Source organism: Beta vulgaris, chromosome 3 (assembly GCF_026745355.1).
Source record: "Beta vulgaris subsp. vulgaris cultivar EL10 chromosome 3, EL10.2, whole genome shotgun sequence".
NCBI classification, from domain to species: Eukaryota; Viridiplantae; Streptophyta; class Magnoliopsida; order Caryophyllales; family Amaranthaceae; genus Beta; species Beta vulgaris.
Window position 1 is genome coordinate 5087979 of NC_079204.1, and position 19421 is coordinate 5107399.

The 19421-nt window shown below is 31.2% G+C and overlaps 1 protein-coding gene across 1 annotated transcript; it reads left to right on the forward strand.

Moving 5' to 3' along the window:
• The first annotated feature begins 12158 nt into the window (after positions 1-12158).
• LOC104888587 (probable WRKY transcription factor 53) lies at positions 12159-16522 on the forward strand. The gene is made up of 3 exons (XM_010673610.4): positions 12159-12526; positions 12957-13085; positions 15541-16522. The coding sequence occupies exons 1-3, from the start codon at positions 12201-12203 to the stop codon at positions 16169-16171; spliced, it is 1086 nt and encodes a 361-aa protein (XP_010671912.2). The 5' UTR covers positions 12159-12200; the 3' UTR covers positions 16172-16522.
• Positions 16523-19421: the final 2899 nt, after the last annotated feature.

Here is a 19421-nt window from a genome sequence, read left to right on the forward strand (position 1 = left end):
ATTAACGGTGTAAGATTTGGGGTTTTTAAGTGAAATGTTGGTGACGTGGAAGGAGTTCATGTACCAATTCTTTTTCTTTTTTAGGAAATGTTCATTTATTTAATTAGGACCTGTTCTCCCCAGCTTATTTTCAGTTTAGTTCAGTTCAGTTTAATTCAGTTCAGTTCAGTTCAGTTCAAATGTTGACAATACGTTTACTCTCACATATCACTATTCATTTCAGTTCAGTTCAGTTCAATTCAGTTCAATTTAGTTCAATTCAGTTCAATTCAGATTAGTTCAGCTCAGTTCAGCTATTTTATGCCAAAGAGAACAGGCCCTTACTCCCAAATTAATACACATACACATGTCCGATTGTCCGTATGATGAGAATCATATAAACGATAAACATGAAAGAGTAGATTATTAATACGAAGACCAATACAATGAACATGTACCAACATTGATGTATGTGTTCATTTGACTTGTTAGTCATGTACATGTGTTTATTTGATTTGTTAGCCATGTACATGTATTTATTTGGCTTGTTAGCTATGTACATGTATTCATTTGGCTTGTTAGCTATGTACATGTATTCATTTGGCTTGTTAGCTATGTACATGTATTCATTTGGCTTGTTAGCCATGTACATGTGCGCACCATGTTCTAACGTATAACGATACAAACATGTGCACCATCTAGTCGTTGTCAATTACTCTATCTTGTTTGGCAACTTTGAGCTCGTTAGGACAAACTTTTTTCGGAAGAATTATTTTATAAAAATAAAATATCACGGGACAAATCTAACAAGATTTCACATAAGTATGCTTTTATTCACATATAAATCACAAATAGAAGTGGGATAAAAATTTCATTGATTAATAGAACACATCCAAAAGAAAATGAGGGATATGATTAAGTCGTTGAAGCTCACATGAAAAAATGTTTTTATTATAAACTCGAATATTTACCTATAAAAGATGGATAACAAAGGAATATTAGGATGAAAATTAAAGAAGTTCATTTTTTTGTTTTTGAAAGAGGAAAAAGTTTACTTAATATAACACTTTGATTGAGTGATAACTGCTTTGCAATTTGTTAGATAAGTTTTTTCTTTTTTATTTTTATTTTTAAATTAATAGAGTAATAGATGTTGTAGTTTTCTTTTGTAGGTAGTGGTATATTTAAAAAAAAAAATGAACACCAGAATTTTTAAGAGTTTCCATATATAATAGAGATGTTCTATATCAGCGTGATCCATAATAAATTCAAATTCTGTATAAATTATCAAATCCAATTCTAAAATCAATGTGCATTTCAATACTCAAAGTTTACCCCTTTAAAATGATGACTTCAAACCATAAAATAATTGCTTGAATATAATTCTTTCAAAACTGTAACATTAAAACTCAAAAAGTAATTTTAACATGAGTTACACCAAAAAAATGAATGGTGAACCCAATAATCCATATAACCTCCAATTTGAGAATACTTTTATACTCAGCATTTTACGTATTTACTGGATAAAATCTCACAACGTATTACTGCATGGGGTCATACCCCCTTATCACAAGCTGGCAAACTTATTCTGATCAACTCGGTTCTCATTGCTTCAATTGCTCACATACTCTCTGTTTTTTTGCTTCCAACAACCATTGCTAACAAGGTGGATGCCATGATATCGAGATTTTTTTGGGCCAAACCTTCAGGGAAAGGAATAGCTTGGCGACGGAAAGATTGTCTGCATATGCCTAAAGGGCTGGGGGACTCGGACTGCGTAGTGTTACGAATCATAACCGAGCATTGCTGATGAAAAAAGTTTGGCGTATTCATCGGAATTCGAATTTACTAGTCAGCCAAGTCTTTGCATCAAATTCCCTACATTCTACTTCGCATATTTCTATGTTACATTCCTTAAAAGGACAGAGTTCTTGGGGCGCGCGAGTTTCATAAGGCTGAAAGGATTCTTACTGATAATTATGCTTGGAAAATTGGCCTAATTCAACACTACGGGCTGTGTCAGAATCGATGGTCAATGGTCAAATACCGATATTCGTGATCGGATAACACTGCGAACAGCAGCTGCTTCACTGTTGGGTCCCTCATTTTACCTCTTCAGCAAGCTTGGAATATTCCCAGAATTACTTCCCTATTCACATACAGAAACGATAGGGGCTATCCGAGGCTAGAATTGCCAAGTCTGGCAACTCAGTGTGACTTTCCGTATTGCCTCACACAGCCTCGGGTAAAATACACCACTAAGTCTGGCTACTATTTTACTTTCTCGACAAATTGACATCTGCAGCATGACACCTCCTCTAAATTCGAGATTTTTTCGGATTTTATGGGTTTGCGCATCATGCCTAAATGGAAGATTTTTCTATGGAAACTTTGGCATAACAGTTTAGCAACAGTTGCTAATCTGTCAGCTCGGGGGCTGTCAGTTCCGAGTACTGTCCTTGTTGTGCGATGGAAGCCGAGACCTGCCAACATCTATTCAGAATGTGCCCCCTAGCTACTAATGCATGGCGGACCAGTCAGTTGGGTATTATTTCGAACTTAGTTACTTACGTTCCCTTTGAGAATGGCTTCTTGAGTGATTTTATATTTCTATCGTACGGATGGGTATTTGGGGATCGTATTCCGGTTTTCATTGCCACACTGTGGACGATTTTGGCAGTGAGTGTAGGAATATTTTGGTTTTTAATAACGTCACGCCTGATGGAGATAGTTTACATATCCTTACACAACAGGTCAGACAGCAACATATAACATTTATGGCTAGGCCGATGTTTTCTCCTCAATTGATCGAAGAAGGTCCTGGACCACCGGTTTTTATGGTACATTTTGGTTCCTCCTTTCGAGGGTTCCGCAACTACAAATTCAATGGATGGGTCGTGGATTTCTACGTCGACCTTGGCAGGTATTGCTTGGGTGGCTGAGATTGCTAATAATCAGATTCAGACAGGAGAAGCATCTTGTATTCATGCAGATTCTGCGCTCCTCACAGAAGCTAAGGCATGTCTTCAGGCCTTGCTTTGGGCACAAGGTCAAGGTTTTCGACAAATATCCCTGTACACGGACTCCGAAATTATCGTCCGAAGTTTATTAAAACCACTGGCTTCTCCCATTTCGATTACTTGGACACTCCGTGATATTTGTTTGATTGCCCAGGAATTTGTATGGTGTAGATTACCAAGGTCTCTGCGGCCCAGGTTCAAAAGGCTCACGATCTAGCAACACATGTCAGGAAGGGCCATCTACCGTTACTACGTATTTAATTGCTTTTCTTTCTTAATGTACGTTTTTACTGATGTCCAAAAAAAAAAAAAATAATCCATATAAAAGAAATGTATAATCTATCCAAATATATTGAAAGGCGTGCGAAAACAAGAATTTGTGCCACGTGTCGCTTTTTTTAGGAAGTTTTAGTTCATATAATCCATATACAATAAAAAAAATTAAGAAATTGCATAGTATAACCGTATAGGATTTGATCCCGAGATCTCAATACATATATTAAAGTTCTAACCACTAGGCTAAATTGTATTTAGTGTTATTATCATAAAGTATTATATTAATAAATGAAATTTTTTCTTACCCAGGACATAATCGGAGCCTAATAACTAATTTACAATATCAAAACTCACTTTAATTTTTTGGATGATTGGTGAGATATCCAGCATGGAAGTCTAATTTAGATGTTGCCACGACAGCTAAAATATAACAATGGATTGTCTTCTTGCCACGTGGATACACTTTGAATTCAATGACTTATTGTTTTCAACTGGGTGGCTTAGAGAACCTTACGTTACCTAATGACAACCATGCAAATGTTCGAGTTTTCTCCTATATTTGGGGTTAAAAATATTGAACTTAGCCACTATTGATAAGATAAGATAAGATAAGATAAGATAAGATCAGATCAGATAAGATAAAATCAAATCAGATAAGACAATATAAGTTGAATCAACCGGACTTTTAGAATTTATTGACCAATAATAGGGCATATAAATTTCATATTAATGATTATTATACTTATAATATTTTAAAACCTAAATGTTTGTTTATAATTTAGTAATCTCTATATAAATCAAACTATTATACTTTATTAATATTCAATAATTGAACCAGTGAACCTGATATACAAATTCTTCCACTTTATTTGAGCATAAGCTTTCTTTTGTTTTATATTTTCTTCTCTCGATAGTATATTTGAATAATGATGAACAAATAACTAAGAAAACCACCATTCACCGTTATTTCGCTTACAAAGAAAACTAAGAGAACTAACAAAATATTTATTTAAGAAAACCTATTAGAATATTTTAAAAGAATTAAATGTCTGTTCGAATCAAAAAAATTGTAAAATTGATGAATACTTAACTAAGAAACAAGAACGTTCCCCTCAAAAAAAAAAAAACACAAAAAAACTAAGAAACAAGAACGTTAATATGAAACGCACGCATAGCGTGCAAAAAATACTAGTATCCAAATATAAGAAGTGTCACCGTCATTTCTTTTGTAAACAAGATATTTGAATCTTTAAAAATAAAATTTTGACTTGAATAATTCTAATTTTTATTTATCCTTTTGAAAATAATCTAAAAACTGAATTGTTCCAAAATAATCCAATTTATAACCTACAAAAGGACTTTATAAAAAAAAACTACTAATTTTCTCGCCTACATTATTACTAATCCATGTTAAAATTTAGGATTATTCATGTTAATTTCTTTTTTTTAATCCAAACAAATTTCAAGAACTTGAAATAAATTATCATAGGAAAAAAGAAAAAAGAAGTAGTCACTTTTATTATGTTTTATACGTTCAACCTCATAGTACATGTACATATGACATGCATATAATGTACTAATGCCAAGTAATGACGCAAAAACAAGGGTCGAGAGGAACCAATTTATTCATGCTCTTCGACAACTTTTAGACATCTTCGTTCTTAGGAACGTAGAATTCCAACGAGAATATAGTTTTGTTTTCTGAATATGCTGCTTTGATCTTGTCTATGACCTTCATGTTTTTCTCAACTTGGAAAAAAAATCTTAGTTGATAGAATAATCTTTCGAAACGTCTTGGTGAACTGAGTTTATAATAATTTCTCATGCATTCGAACTAATTTTTGTTTTTTTTTGAGGAGAAGTAGCAAGTGCATATATTAATCAGTGGACTAATAGTCCATAAGCATGTAGGGAGCTACCTTCGTTGTACAATGATGTTTTCAATGTTGTTCAATACCGAGAGAAATCAGACAAGCTAGAATGCATCGAAACTAACTTTATCATACAAAAGTTGAATCTAGAAATTTTTTTTTTGATATTGGGTGAATTTGAGTATTCTCATTAATTGCTGACGCACCTAATTGTAGATAGATATAGCCTATGGTTGATTGAATGTCACAAGCCCAACCCAATCAGGGTCCATACTCTTTGGGTAAGAAGTAAATGGACTGCTTTGATCAACAAAACCAATGGAATGCCTCACTTAATGGCCCTGGAAGTCTATTAGTATGGACCTTGTTTTGTTTGGGGTCTGCTAAGCTTTTGTTTTCCTTTCGATGCAAATGAGCGACAAATAGAGGTAGCAAACGAGTTATACGTGTCGGGTCATTTCTGATCGAGTTATATTCTTTTTTGGGCTCGGGTAGGGTGCATGTTTGATGAGTTGGCTAATACCTATCGTTTCCAATCAATTCGTGTTGGTTTGGGTCGGATCGACGAGTAAGGTTGGTTTTCATTTCTAGCAAATTAATAAAACACGTACATTAATATTTGTGAAAAAAATATTTCATTATTATTTTCGGGTTGGTTCGAGTTCGGCCAACTCAAGTCAGGTTATTTCCAGTGGTCACTTTCAGGAGAAGACGAGTCTCGATTTGGGTATTCGGGTCGGGTCAAAGGATCCGATCTATTTTGCCGGTTATAGGGACAAGTCCTAGAAACAATTCAAAAAGCAAAACTAGATAAGAACTAAAAAAAGTACTATAACGATCTAGCCGTTTCCTCTCTCTTTTTTCTCTAAAATCCTAATTTTCTTTTATATCTAGGTGCTACCACCAAGTCGGTTTCCTTTTATTATTGTTTGTTTTAAATTTTACTAGAAAGTAGAAACAATTTTTAAAACAAAACTAGATAAGAATTATGGAAAAGTACTCTAGTTGTTCCCCTCTCTTTATTCTCTAAGAATTCTAATAATCTTTTTTTGATCTGGAGGTTACCACTGAGTTCGTTTTCTTCTAGTATTGTTTACAATAAACCTCTAGTCTCTCTAATGGACAGTTGTTTTGATCCATCCATATGATGAATTATATCTACCCATATGTCGGTTTTTATCTCTCTCTTTGTAAGAGTTTGGGGACTTTGCTTCTGGTATCTTGTTTTCTTCTACAAATTGATTTGTTGATAAGAATTTGTGCGGCTTCAGAGGAAATGTCAATTCTACAATCAGTTGAATCAAACTAAGTTATATGCCAAAAATACGACATGCCAATCGATCCCTTCGTAGAAAATTGTATCAAACAACGATGTGAAAAGGGGTTATAGAATTGCTAGATCTATCAACGATCGTGATTTTTCCTACTAGAATACGATGGTGTGTATTTGTTGGTTTTGACTTACTTTTATAAATGTAGACTTTAAATCAGCGAATTATTTCTCTTTCCAAAGAAAAATCTAAGCATGCTGGAGTAGCTGGACCAAGATCATCAATGTCATGAACTCATGATCGTCAATTGTCATCATGAATGAACCGCATTGCTTCCTGTCTTACCTTCATCTCCATGTTATCAGGTTTAACTTGTCATAATTTGTTAACAATTAACTATTATTTAAATTGTCGTCAATTTTTTTAATTAGTTGTATTTTTGATTTATACATTTAAACACAATTTTGACTATTAAAATACATAGTTATTTTTCTTGAAAAAAAAAATCTATTAGTGAAAATTCTAGAAAGATCTCACATAGTATACTACATAATTTGTCCAATATATCCATATGGTTTGGTCAATATTAGTAAACGAGTAGTATAAAAGTTAATAAATTACATTTTTTTTTGGTGTTAGACAGCGATTTAGATGATTTGTGATTTACATGAAATTTGATCTTAGGTTTTGAATACCACCCTAAAAAAATTTTATCAACTAAGTTAGATGACATATATAAAACATTGCAAAAGATAAATGTACAACCGACAACAACGTTCAGCATGGTACCAAGGATGTCTTGACCTAGTAGTCAAAATTGAGGTGCTGTGAACAATATGTCACAGATTTGAATCCCCCTCCCATTTGTTATACGAGTCCGGATCTTCTAGAGTTTTAGATTCATATGGATGAAAAAAAATGTTCAGCATGGTAGTGTTTCTCCTTCCAAACATTACTTTTCATTAGATTCTACTAGTGATGCAACATATCTCAATTTTCTATCTTGTCGTAATTTGTTAGCAATATGCCGTTCATTAAGTTATCAGTTGTATCACTTTGACATTACACGCACGACACGCAATTTGACTATTAAAGTATATAATTACCTATTAGTGAAAATTGTACAAAGTACATATCATATAAATACACATTAAAATAAATCCAAAATCTTACCTACTAAATAATTTGTCTTATTCATCCAAAAGGTACGGACATGCAAATGGACAAATATTAACTCAAATTAGTATTTTAGCCCGGGTGATTTCCGAAATCAGTTACTATTATAAAATGTATTATTATTTATAAATTTCATAATTGATATTGTCAATTTTTCATAATATTTTGTCTGATGCGAGATTACTAAATAGGCATTATGAGTTTATGACATGATAAGTTGTTCAAAAAAATTTATAAGAAACTGGAGACTAAACTAACAATTTCAATGAAATTTTGGCAAGAAAATGTTATTACTTAATAAAAGAATTAAAGATCAAAAAATTTGTCTATATATTTTTATAATTACATATAATTATAAGACTTTATTATGTTTTACTTTGAAACATTTAAACATTTATAGTGGTTAATGGTTATACTCTTACATTTCATTTCAAAGGTCATATGTTCTAACCCTAGTAACTACACATTGTTTTTTAATTGAGATTACAAATATCTATATTAGAAGTTTGAGAAGAGTAACACGTGACATCGTTTCGTTGATAGGGACGCTTTTTAATATATTTTTTTGTACAGATTTCACATATAACCGTAACATTGCTAGAGCCATTAACTTTAAGATAAAAAAGATACTCACTACATCCCATAATATAGTGCCTACTTTATTTTTGATGGTCAAACTTTAAAAATTTTGACCAAATATATTCATTATTATATTCAAAAAAATCTACTTGTGTGATCTAATTGTTAGATTCATCTCGATGTATACTTTCATAATATTAACTTTTTATCTTTTTTTATTAATACGTGATTGAAAATATCAAAGGTCAAAGTTACGTCTTGAAGACCGTGTAAAAAAAGAAATAAATACTATATTATAAGACGGAGGGAATATAATGAAAGAGAATAACCTAATCTATTATTGCTGCCAATACAATTTATGAAAAAGAAACAATCAATAAGCTATTAGAACATCATCAGTAAGCTCTTTCTTTGTTTTTGTCCTATGCATATGATCAACTTGGCAAATGAACAAGTTGGGCGACTTGGAAGAAAAGTAAGCTAATCCACTCCATTGCATATGCAAGTGGATCGAATTTTAACCAAATCCAAGGTCGTATAACATTTATGCATGACTCATGGGTTTTAGGAATTAATCTAGTCGGCAGTTCGCTGAACATCAAAACTTGGTCTACCATTATTTTCTTAAGTATTTAAGCTCACTTTCATCGAGAATGTCTTGCTTTAGTGGTTAAGATTGAGGTGCTATGAATGATAGTTTACATATTCATTTTTTAAGTAAAAATAGGTCATTTTTATAACCTTTTCTAATTTAAACAGATTAAATAAAACTACACATGATTATACTTTTTTTATGCATTGAAAATAATTTAGAAGATTATATATATAATATTCCAATTTGTGCCAAGATCGCAACAAGAGACCTTTAATAAGGAAAGGGGATTACTTCAAATTAGGCTCATTTGTTTTTTAGACCTAATCGGACTATGCTTTTCCAGTTATATAAGAATAGGCATACAATAATTGAATCGTTATACTACTCCATCCGTCTTTTCTCCCCTATTCCTTCTCACTGTTGTTATATAAGAATAGGCCTAGAAGGTTTATATTTCTAACACTCACTATTTAAGTTTTTTAGAAAATGCAGAAAACATAAAATGAATAGATGAACATTTGAAAATTGGTCTTTCAATAAAGAGTTTGTCTTGTAAGAGACCGCCTACTTTTAAATTAAAATTATGTAATGGTAAGCCTAATATTAAAAAGAGAATTAGTCTAATAGTGACCAGGTTAATTTTTTGCGGTGACTAGTTTATTTTATTTAGTAACTATTTTTTGCTCAATAAAAGGTACCAAATTTGGTAAATTTTACACTGATTCAAAATGGAGAGTATGGATAAGAACAAACTACTAGATCCCTTGTTTTGTAGGGTTTCAAGTTTATGGCTGTCCCAAGATGCGAGGAAAAGGAGAAGAAAATATTGAAAAACAAAAGTTTGCTGCGGAATCTTCGCCCTTTTAAAGCTGAATATTGCACACTACCCCTAGTAAACAGAAAACTATAGTATATGTATTATGTATATCATTATTCTGTACTATTATTAGGAAAATACATTCTCCTAATGAAAAAAAAGTTATTAAATTGAAATTTACCATATCTTGAGGCTGGTATTTAGGTGAGTGGATGACCTATCATCATTCACAACGTAAGCAATGCTTTTCAAGGTGATGTCATTTTTTCAAGTTTCAATCTACCTTTAATTTCTTTCCTTTTGTTATTAAGCAATAAATGCCTCGTTAGTGGTAATCATTAAGCCACTAGAACATTCAATAATCAATCTTAAGTTCTTTATTCCGCCTAATTCTACAAAAAGATCCTGAAAACTCTTAGTAATACTTCTATCAATTATCTTACATCTTAGCAATCTTTATATTATATCAATTTACTCAAAAAATTATACTATCTTTTTTTAAATCTCTGATTAAGAGATAAAAGAATTTATCTTTTCTAATTAGAGATAAAAAAAAGGAAAATGATATATGTAACCCTTAGGGCTATGTATAAGGTGCTTAAAATGGAAATAAAATATCGAATCAAGCATTTATTACCTCAGTTGATGTGAAAATGTGTCTTGAATTCTTAAACTATTTCTATTTAAAGAAATGTATTTAATGCTTATATGTAGCCCTAAGGGCTACATATAACATTACCCTAAAAAAAATTGACCTTTATAAATGTGTATCATGTACTCCCTCCATACTAACGGTCTGTTCTCCCCAGCTTATTTTCAATTCAGTTCAGTTCAGCTTCAATCAGTTCAGTTCAGTTCAGTTCAGCTGTTTTATGCCGAAGAGAACATGTCCTAATTAGTTGCTATTACTATTTGATTAGAAAAGAAGTTGACCTCTAACATAGAGTAAAATTTGTTCAAAAATTATTAAAGGAGACGGTCTAATTTTAATATAAAAGTAGACCGCCTAGTCACTAAATGAATTAAACTAGTCACCGAAACAAATTAAACCTAGTTACTATTGGGCTAATTTTCTTTTTAATATTTGGCTTACCATTGCCCAAGTTTAATTTAAAAGTAGGCGGTCTCTTGTAAGACAAACTCTTATATGTTATAAGCACTTACTAATTCATATAGATTAAAGTCAATTTTTCTAATTACAAATTTGCACTTACTAGTTTGTAAATAATTATTATAATTATAATAAAAAATATAATAATAACAATAATAGAAATAGTAACAATAATAATAATAATAATACTGATAATAATAATGAATAATAATAATATAATTAATAAAATAATCATAAAGTAATAAATAATAATAATAATAATAATAATAATAATAATAATAATAATAATAATAATAATAATAATAATAATAATAATGTTGTTCAAGGAAAGGGTAAGTGAAATCCTGAAATGAGAAAGTTTGGGGGTAAGCTTAAGATAAAGAAAATCATTAAATTGACAAAACAAACAACAAGTAAGGAAATTAACTTATTTGATTCCTTTACTCTTTCCTAAAAGCCTCTAACCAAACGCCCCCTTATACAATTATAAAAATAATAACCATATTGTATCTCTTCGGAAAAAAAAAAAAAAACATATTGTAGTACACTAGTACTGATCTGTTTATTGGACATGTACAACAGTACCCTTATTATCTATTAGTTCAGCTTTGTACTAAACGTTAATAGTGGATAAAATATTACTTTAATACTTACATTAATCGAGATTACAAGTGTCGAGATTATTTTATAAATTAATTAAATCTCATATGACTATAATATTTCTCTTTAATCTTAAAAAACTTAAGAGTAACAAAGGTTAATTAACGCGGAAAGTTTTTGAATTCTCTGACATTAGCGGTAGTCCTTAACTAAAAACTATGATTAACAATATGATTAATTGATTATTCTACATAAACCTGACTTTTTCTTTTTCTTTTTCTTTTTCTTTTTCTTTTTTCCCTTCATTGACCTTATCTTTAGACCGCGTGAAATCATACGGAAAGAAGAAGATGGAAAATGGAGTCACATTTGACCATGAAAAACTACATCAACTAGGATTTTCTCTTCTTCTTCCATTTCAAAAAAGGTTAGTATAAAAAGTTGCATCATTTATATTGCATTATTGCTTATTATAGATTATGCATCAATAATAATAATGAGAATCGATCCCAGAATCTCGTGGTTAATCGAAAAATGGCACAACCTCTTAAGTCTTGAAGAGCTATGACCAACTTGCATTTGCTAGCTAGGATAAATATTCATTTGAATGTTTCTTAATTCCCTTCTCAACTTGTGTATGTATATTATTCTACTACTAATTAACAACTTGCATAGAGTTGACTCTCATGTTGTCTCCATTATTTTGTTTTAATCATTTTATCTTTCCCTTTTAGAAGTTGTATATAAGTTTAATTGCATACTAATAGTAATTTAGATTCTAAGTTTAGCATTCTATAAGTTATTTATTGATTAATAATATATATATATATATACATATGTTGGTTTTATAGGGATTATATATATTTAGGTAAGTTTTGACATACATTATTGTGAGTTGTGACTAAATGGAGAACAACAATAATGTGAATGACTCAAGTCCAAAGGGTTTGGTGAATGAGCTTGTTGAAGGAAGAGATTTAACTAAGGAGCTTCAGTTGATTCTTAGCAATGAGCCACGTTCATCTACTAATGAAGCATATGGTTTGATGGCTAAGAAAATATTAGCCAAATTTGAGAGTTCAATACAGATCTTGCACTGTGATCCAATGAACCATTTTCAGTTTCAAAGAGCAACTGATGATTCTCCTAATTCTTTTAGTGGAAGCCCCAAAAGTCAAGATTCTGATGGAGATTTTAAAGATCTAGACCACAAAGATGATTCCAAAAAGAGGTTAGTATCTATACTTTACAAATTAGATTTCATGAACTAGACACTTTTTTTTAAAATAGATCTGTTTTTTTTTTGGATCCTTCGATAAAAAGATTCATAAACTAAAGAATTTTTTAGTACTTTTTATGTGTTTGTTTTTTCTGTGAAGTCGTTGAGAGTTCGAGGTTAAAGTTATGTACATTTGGGTTTTTCAGACTCTGTTAATCGAATTTCATATTGGATGGTTGTTGTTATTGCTGGTTATATTTTACGATGAAAATGAAGAATTTGACGAAATCATGTCATATTTGTACATTTTTTTATCCTATTAGTCTTTAGAGAAAAGGATTACATATATATTACGTGATAAAAACTATCAATATATATGTATATATTTTTGTGGCCTCAAAATGAGATTATATATCAATGGTGCTTAAATGTTCCATTGCAGAAGGATTTCCCCTCGAATAACGCATAGAGTGCAAGGTTCTACAAGCAGTGGGCTTGAAGGACCAATTGAAGATGGTTATAATTGGAGAAAATATGGACAAAAGGACATTCTTGGAGCCAAATTTCCAAGGTAATTATTATATAATTATATTGAGATAATTAACTTTAATAGCTTAATTATGCATGTCATAGATCATTATTGTATGCAAGTCCTTAGATTAAGGAGAGTATTGGAAATAAAGTACTTCATGTGCTCCCCATAATTTAGGATATGTTTGTGAGCTAGATAAAGTCCCTAAGCTGTCAAACCCTTGATACGTTTTGTTAAAACATGTTGCTCACTTGATTAGATCATCAACATCTTAATATACTAAAAAAAACAACTTTGTATGTTTTCTCTTCTAGGAGTTGGCCTGTATTAAAGAATATAAATAGTAATTAATTACTTAAATATCAATGCTTAAGTAGCATTTTTTTTTATTAGGAAATTAAGTCAACCCAAAGACTAAACCCTACAAGACTACTAGCTTGTAGGAAACAGTGCTAAAGAAACAAAGGATTAAATCCCCTGACCACAGGGGCAAAGGGGGAGCGCTCTACCTACTTGAGCTAACTCCTATCCTTAATGTTTAAGTAACATGCATTTTAAACATATTTTAGAGGTATAAAGTAGTTTGAATTATAAGAATGAATTAGTGAAGATTAATCGGTGTATGGTGACCAAATACCAAATAATTTGTGACAAATCTCAGGCATTAATATTATTAAGTGATTGCAATTAATTCTAGTTCATGTTCATGGTCAATGATCAGCTGAATATGGCTCTCTTTCGATGGTTTTCCTGTGTATGCATATGTATGATGTGTAAGCTCAGGTATATTATTTGGAATTAGAATTTAAGATACATAAAAACCTATGATATGAACAGTCGTTAGCATGGCGTTGACAATAGTCCAGTGGTTCAACACTTAATCAGCATGCTCCAATCAACTAAGAGCATGTTTGGTTCACGATTTTTAAGCTCGAAGAAATGGAATCAATTATCATTTTTTTTTTGTTTGGTTCATCCCCTCATTAATCTATTATCATTACTTGGTAGTAATGGACTCCCCCAAATTGTTACATTTCCTTCCCGCTCAAGTAACAAAATGCATTATTTGGTGGTAATAGTTACCATTCCATTTCCACTCCATGACTTGAACCAAACACCTAATAAAGGTAACCATTATTGTTACCCTTCCTCTTCTCTATTTGTTTCCACTCCCTTTCCGTTCCAAACCTTAAACCAAACGACCCCTATATATATACTTCGAGGTTGTTTGGTTGACATAAAATATATGTAAAGAAAATATGGTGAAATTGTTTGTTTAGCAAAATGCACTTTTAAGGAGGCTCGATTTCCCACAAAATAAAAAAAGTTACTTATCTAGAGTGATCTATGTAAGTAGGAATTCTCATTGAAAATTTTAATTCCCATGAACAACCAATCAACTTTTTCTACTTCCTTACTTTTTTTTTTTTTTTTGACGGGATTCTACTTCCTTACTTTGAATTAGAATTTTACTGAAAAACCAATTACTTAGGAAATACTAGTACTTCCTGATTCGTTCAACCTAGGGCTGCTTTACTGCTTATCGGTCGAGCCGCCGAGCCCGAAATGTGGTATGCTCGACTTGTGTTCGTTTAAGTTTATTTGAGCTCGAGTCGAACATGAAACTTAACGACCAAATTTAACGAGTCGAGCTCGAATTGTTTACGAACAGACTTGACTCTTTATCACCCCTAGTTTTTACATGTTTTATTTGTTTTTTCCTTTTTCCTTTTTTAATATTTAAGATTTATATGTTTTCTTATCATTGTGAAACTATTAACTTATTATTGTGTGATATCTAGGTTAATATATTTATGTGTACATATATATAAATATATTATTTTCTATATCAAAGTAGAATAATCAAGCTTGTTCATGAGCTTTCGAGCTAAGTTTTGCCTAGCTCAGCTCGACTCATTAAAGTCTTAAGTCGAGCTTTTACCGATCCGATCTCGAGCTATTCGCAAACAGCCAGAGACTCATTAACACCCCTAACCAAACAGCAACGCTTCCTCTATATATTGGAGTTATATATAGTATTCTAAAATATTAGACATTGTCATATGTTTTATAATAGTTATGCATGGTTTAGTAATGGGTTTCCAAAACCCCTTTACTAAACTTGCATGTAATATCCAAATAGTTTGACCACCATAAAGGGTCTTTCAATATATGTCATATTTGATCCTGAATTGTTTATAGAATTACTGCAATGTTATTAAAAGAAATGGGTTGGGAGAATTAAGAATTCTGCATAATTGTATGTTAAAGTTTTAGTATCCTTTTCAATATCCAAATCATGAAAATGAACTAGCTATTTATTTCAACTGTAATATATACTTCCTATCTTTTGTTTTAAATGTAATAAAGAGGTATTTTTTATAAGATATAAAATATTCTATTATTGCATTTAAAATGAAACGTAGAAAGTATATTTAAGTCGTCTTAGACCTTAGAAGTACAAGTAATCACATATATATCTTGATGTTTACAGGGCATATTATAGGTGTACTCATAGACTTCTCCAAGGATGTTTAGCCACAAAGCAAGTTCAAAGAAGTGATGATGACCCTAGCTTCTTTGAAGTTACATACCGTGGAAAACACACTTGTTCTCAAGCATCATCATCTTCTTCCCCTTCTTCATACCCTAATAACCTTAAACTAAAACTCGAACCCATCGAAACCCTAGCCTATCCTTCTCAATCTCAAGAACCACATAAAATTATATGGGATTTCAAAAGAGACAATAATACTAATATTGTCAAAGACATCAAACCTATCCTTACCAATAATACTAATGTCAACAACCTTAAATCTTCTTCCTTTTCCTTCCCTTCTTCGCCCGCTATCCCATTATTCGATAGGAGTACTCATCACCAAACTTCCACTACAATGCGCAATTGTAGTGATACTTTTGTTATTGGTAATGGTAACTTTTCATATACTTACCACAACAATACTCACAATATTGATCATTCACAAGGTGCTTTACTTCAAGAGGTTGTTCATCCATCTTCTACTTCGGCTACTAATTCCCCCGTTATTGCATCAGAGCTCTCATTTGATCATCAAGGTGAATTTGATGATGATTTTATTTTTGACAACCAACCTTTTTTTCAATAACTATTGCTTTTTTTGCACATACATTTTTTCCAAGGAGAAAGTGAAGATAAATGCTGCATTTTTAAGGGATGAAATGAATTTATGTAGCTCTTTAGACTTAGCTTGTAGTAACCTAACAAGTGACATCTAATTAATTCAAATAGAGGTATTCATTTCTAGCTAGGTCCTTGGTAATTAAGTTTGGTTATTTGATTTCTAACAAATTGTTTTTGTCGTCTTTGCCCACATTTATTTTTTTGACATTGTAATTCAAATAATGAGCTCGTGATGATATATGTGTTCTTAATAAATGTACTCATTCTTGTAACCTAACTATATAGCTATGAATTTATCTATTTATTATGGAAATGAAGGCGCTTGATTGTTCTAATTAGACTGTGTATGTACATCTTAATATTGATGTGAAAATCTGCAACTTCTGTTTCATGCAAGTGTCTCTTGATGTTGAGGATATATGGCTACTTGATTAATTATTGTAAGAAAGCTGGCCAAAAATCTGATATGGAGAGTGAAGATAACCACCTTATTATCTCATGATGAACAACCTATGCAATTAAGAAGAAATCAAATATCACATAGCCTTACTTAATCCTATTTTTCTCTTTGTTTAGTAAAGAATTGGTCACTATTTGCATTGTAGTTAAGTATTTATGAATACTTATAACATGATAGGAATATGACCCCCTTTCTCACGAGTTCATTCATCATACAGTAAGATCAATTTTTGCTCATTTGAAACTCTCATTTTCTAGTATATTTTACTCATTTGGATGATTTCAAATAGACAATGAGCAAAAAAATAGTTTTAGGTGTACCATGCTCACATTACAGCCGAGTGTATGATAATTTTTTTGCTTCCTTACCCACTTGTATTACGATCCTCTCTCAACCCATTTTCAAATGAGTAAAGGTTCTATTTCAATAAAAGTTCGCTTTAAAGCATATTTTTTCAGCAAAAAGAAACATGCTCTATTTTTCCGTGAAAATTGTTTATTTTCACAAAGCAAATTTTCTATTTCAACAAAAGTTTGTTTTAAGCATATTTTTCAGCAAAAATATGTTCTATTTCCCGTGAAAATTGTTCTATCTTCAATAAGCAAATGTTCTCTTTTAATAAATGTTCATTTTAAGCTTTTCAGCATAAAATTATGTTCTTTTTTTTCGTAAAAATTGTTCTATTTTTGATAAGCAAATGTTCTATCTAAGTAATTGATTATGGTAATTTTCAATTCAATAATAAAATGTTCATATCATAACTGAATTATGGTAATGTTCCACTTCAACAGTAAAATGTTCTTTTTCGTAACTGAATTCTGGTAATGTTCCACTTCAACAGTAAAATGTTTATTTTCGTAAGTGAACTCTTGTAATGTTCCACTTCAACAATATAATATTCGTTTTCAAAAGTGCATTCTTGTAATGTTCCACTTCTACAACAATATATTCATTTCCATTTTCGTAAATATTCAATTATGCATTGTGGAAGCAAAGTTCTCATTGTACTCTTGTGCATGATGCTTTTGGGAGCACAATCCACAAATTAAGTGAAGAGAACTAACATGAAATTTCTAATGCTAAATGTAACCAATGTAAGCATTATGTTTAACTACTAGGGGTGTGCACAAACAGGTCCGAACCGGATCGCCGGTCCGGTTCCCGATCTACTGAATATAAGGATTTCGGTCCACTGGCCCGGTTCGGTTCAAACCCGGCAAATTTCGATCCAAATCGGTTGGATCAGTAAAAAATTAAAAGGTAGAAAGTTAGAAACTTAAAAACTTGCTTTTTGTTCTTTTAGGATTATTATTATTAAAATCATTAATTTTTAATGTATATAGGTTATAAATATATTTAAATAAAATAAGAAAGATTTTTTTTGGAAAAATTCTGGTCGAAGAGGTTCAGGACCGGAGTGGACCGGAAAAATACCGGACTGGACCAGACGGGAGTTTTTCCGGACCGTTCCCGATCAAGAAAATCCTGGATTCTAGTCCACCGGTCTAGCCGGTTCTGGTCCGACCCTGGACCGGTGCACACCCCTAATAACTACGGCATTTTTTGGTACACCATTTAATGAGGATCCAAGTGACCAAGTCCGTACAGAAGAACTCTTGAACAAAAGCGTATTAGATTGCCTTGTTATGTACGAGCAAATGACTAATATCTTTGGAAGATGTTTATGATTTGTCTGGATCGACTTTGTTTAGCGCAATTGTGCACACTACCCCAAGTAAACAAATATATATGGTGTGCTACATATACCAGAGGGCAGAGCTAGGACTAGGAATTATATATGATATAGTACTTTGTTAATTGTTATCAACTAGCAATAATATAAGGTTAATTTTAATTGATACATTGCACTTACGACGGGGCTGGAATATAAACTATGATGATCCATTATTGTAAACGTAATCAAGGGTTTTCAAGTTGATGTCATCCTCATTACCTCATTACTTTAGTCTTTACCCTTTTGCTAGCATATAACTAGCTATTGGACTAAGGCCCTATTGTGAGTTACTCCCTCTGTTTTTTTATCGTTCCCACTTAGAATCTTGCTTGACACTATTCATACTTAAAGAGAATTTTCTCAATTTTCAATTTCTAATAAAAAAATATAGTCATGTGGATCTTGTTTGGTTCGTCTCAATTAGTACATTATTAATATTCAATCGTCATAATTTTTACTAATATATAATGAAAGATATCAAAGTTCAAAGATATGCATTGGGAGATGTGCACAAGAAAGTGAGAAAGATAAAAAAAAAAACAGAGGGAGTACTACACAATAACTTAGGTGCGTTTTCTTCATCTTAATAAATTAAGTTTTAATAAGTCCAATCAATTTAGTTCAGATAAGTTTCAATCAGTTCCAATATGTTCCAATCATGTCCAATAAATTACAATAAGGTCCAAATTAAATAGTCAATGATCAATAAGTTTAATTGAATGAAAATTTTAATTAAAGTACCACTATGATTATTAATTTAGTATTATATTTGTAATATTGTCTATTATTTTATTATTCATATTATAATTAACTAATATATAATTATTATTAAATTTTTTTAATTAAAGTACCGTTATGATTATATAGTATTATATTTGCATTATCATCTATTATTTTATTACTCATATTACTATTGGCTGATTATGTTATTATTAAAAAATATTATAATCATGATCATATAAAGTTCCAATTAGGTCAAAAAGTTTCAATCAGAATCATTAAGTTCCAATCAAGTTCAAT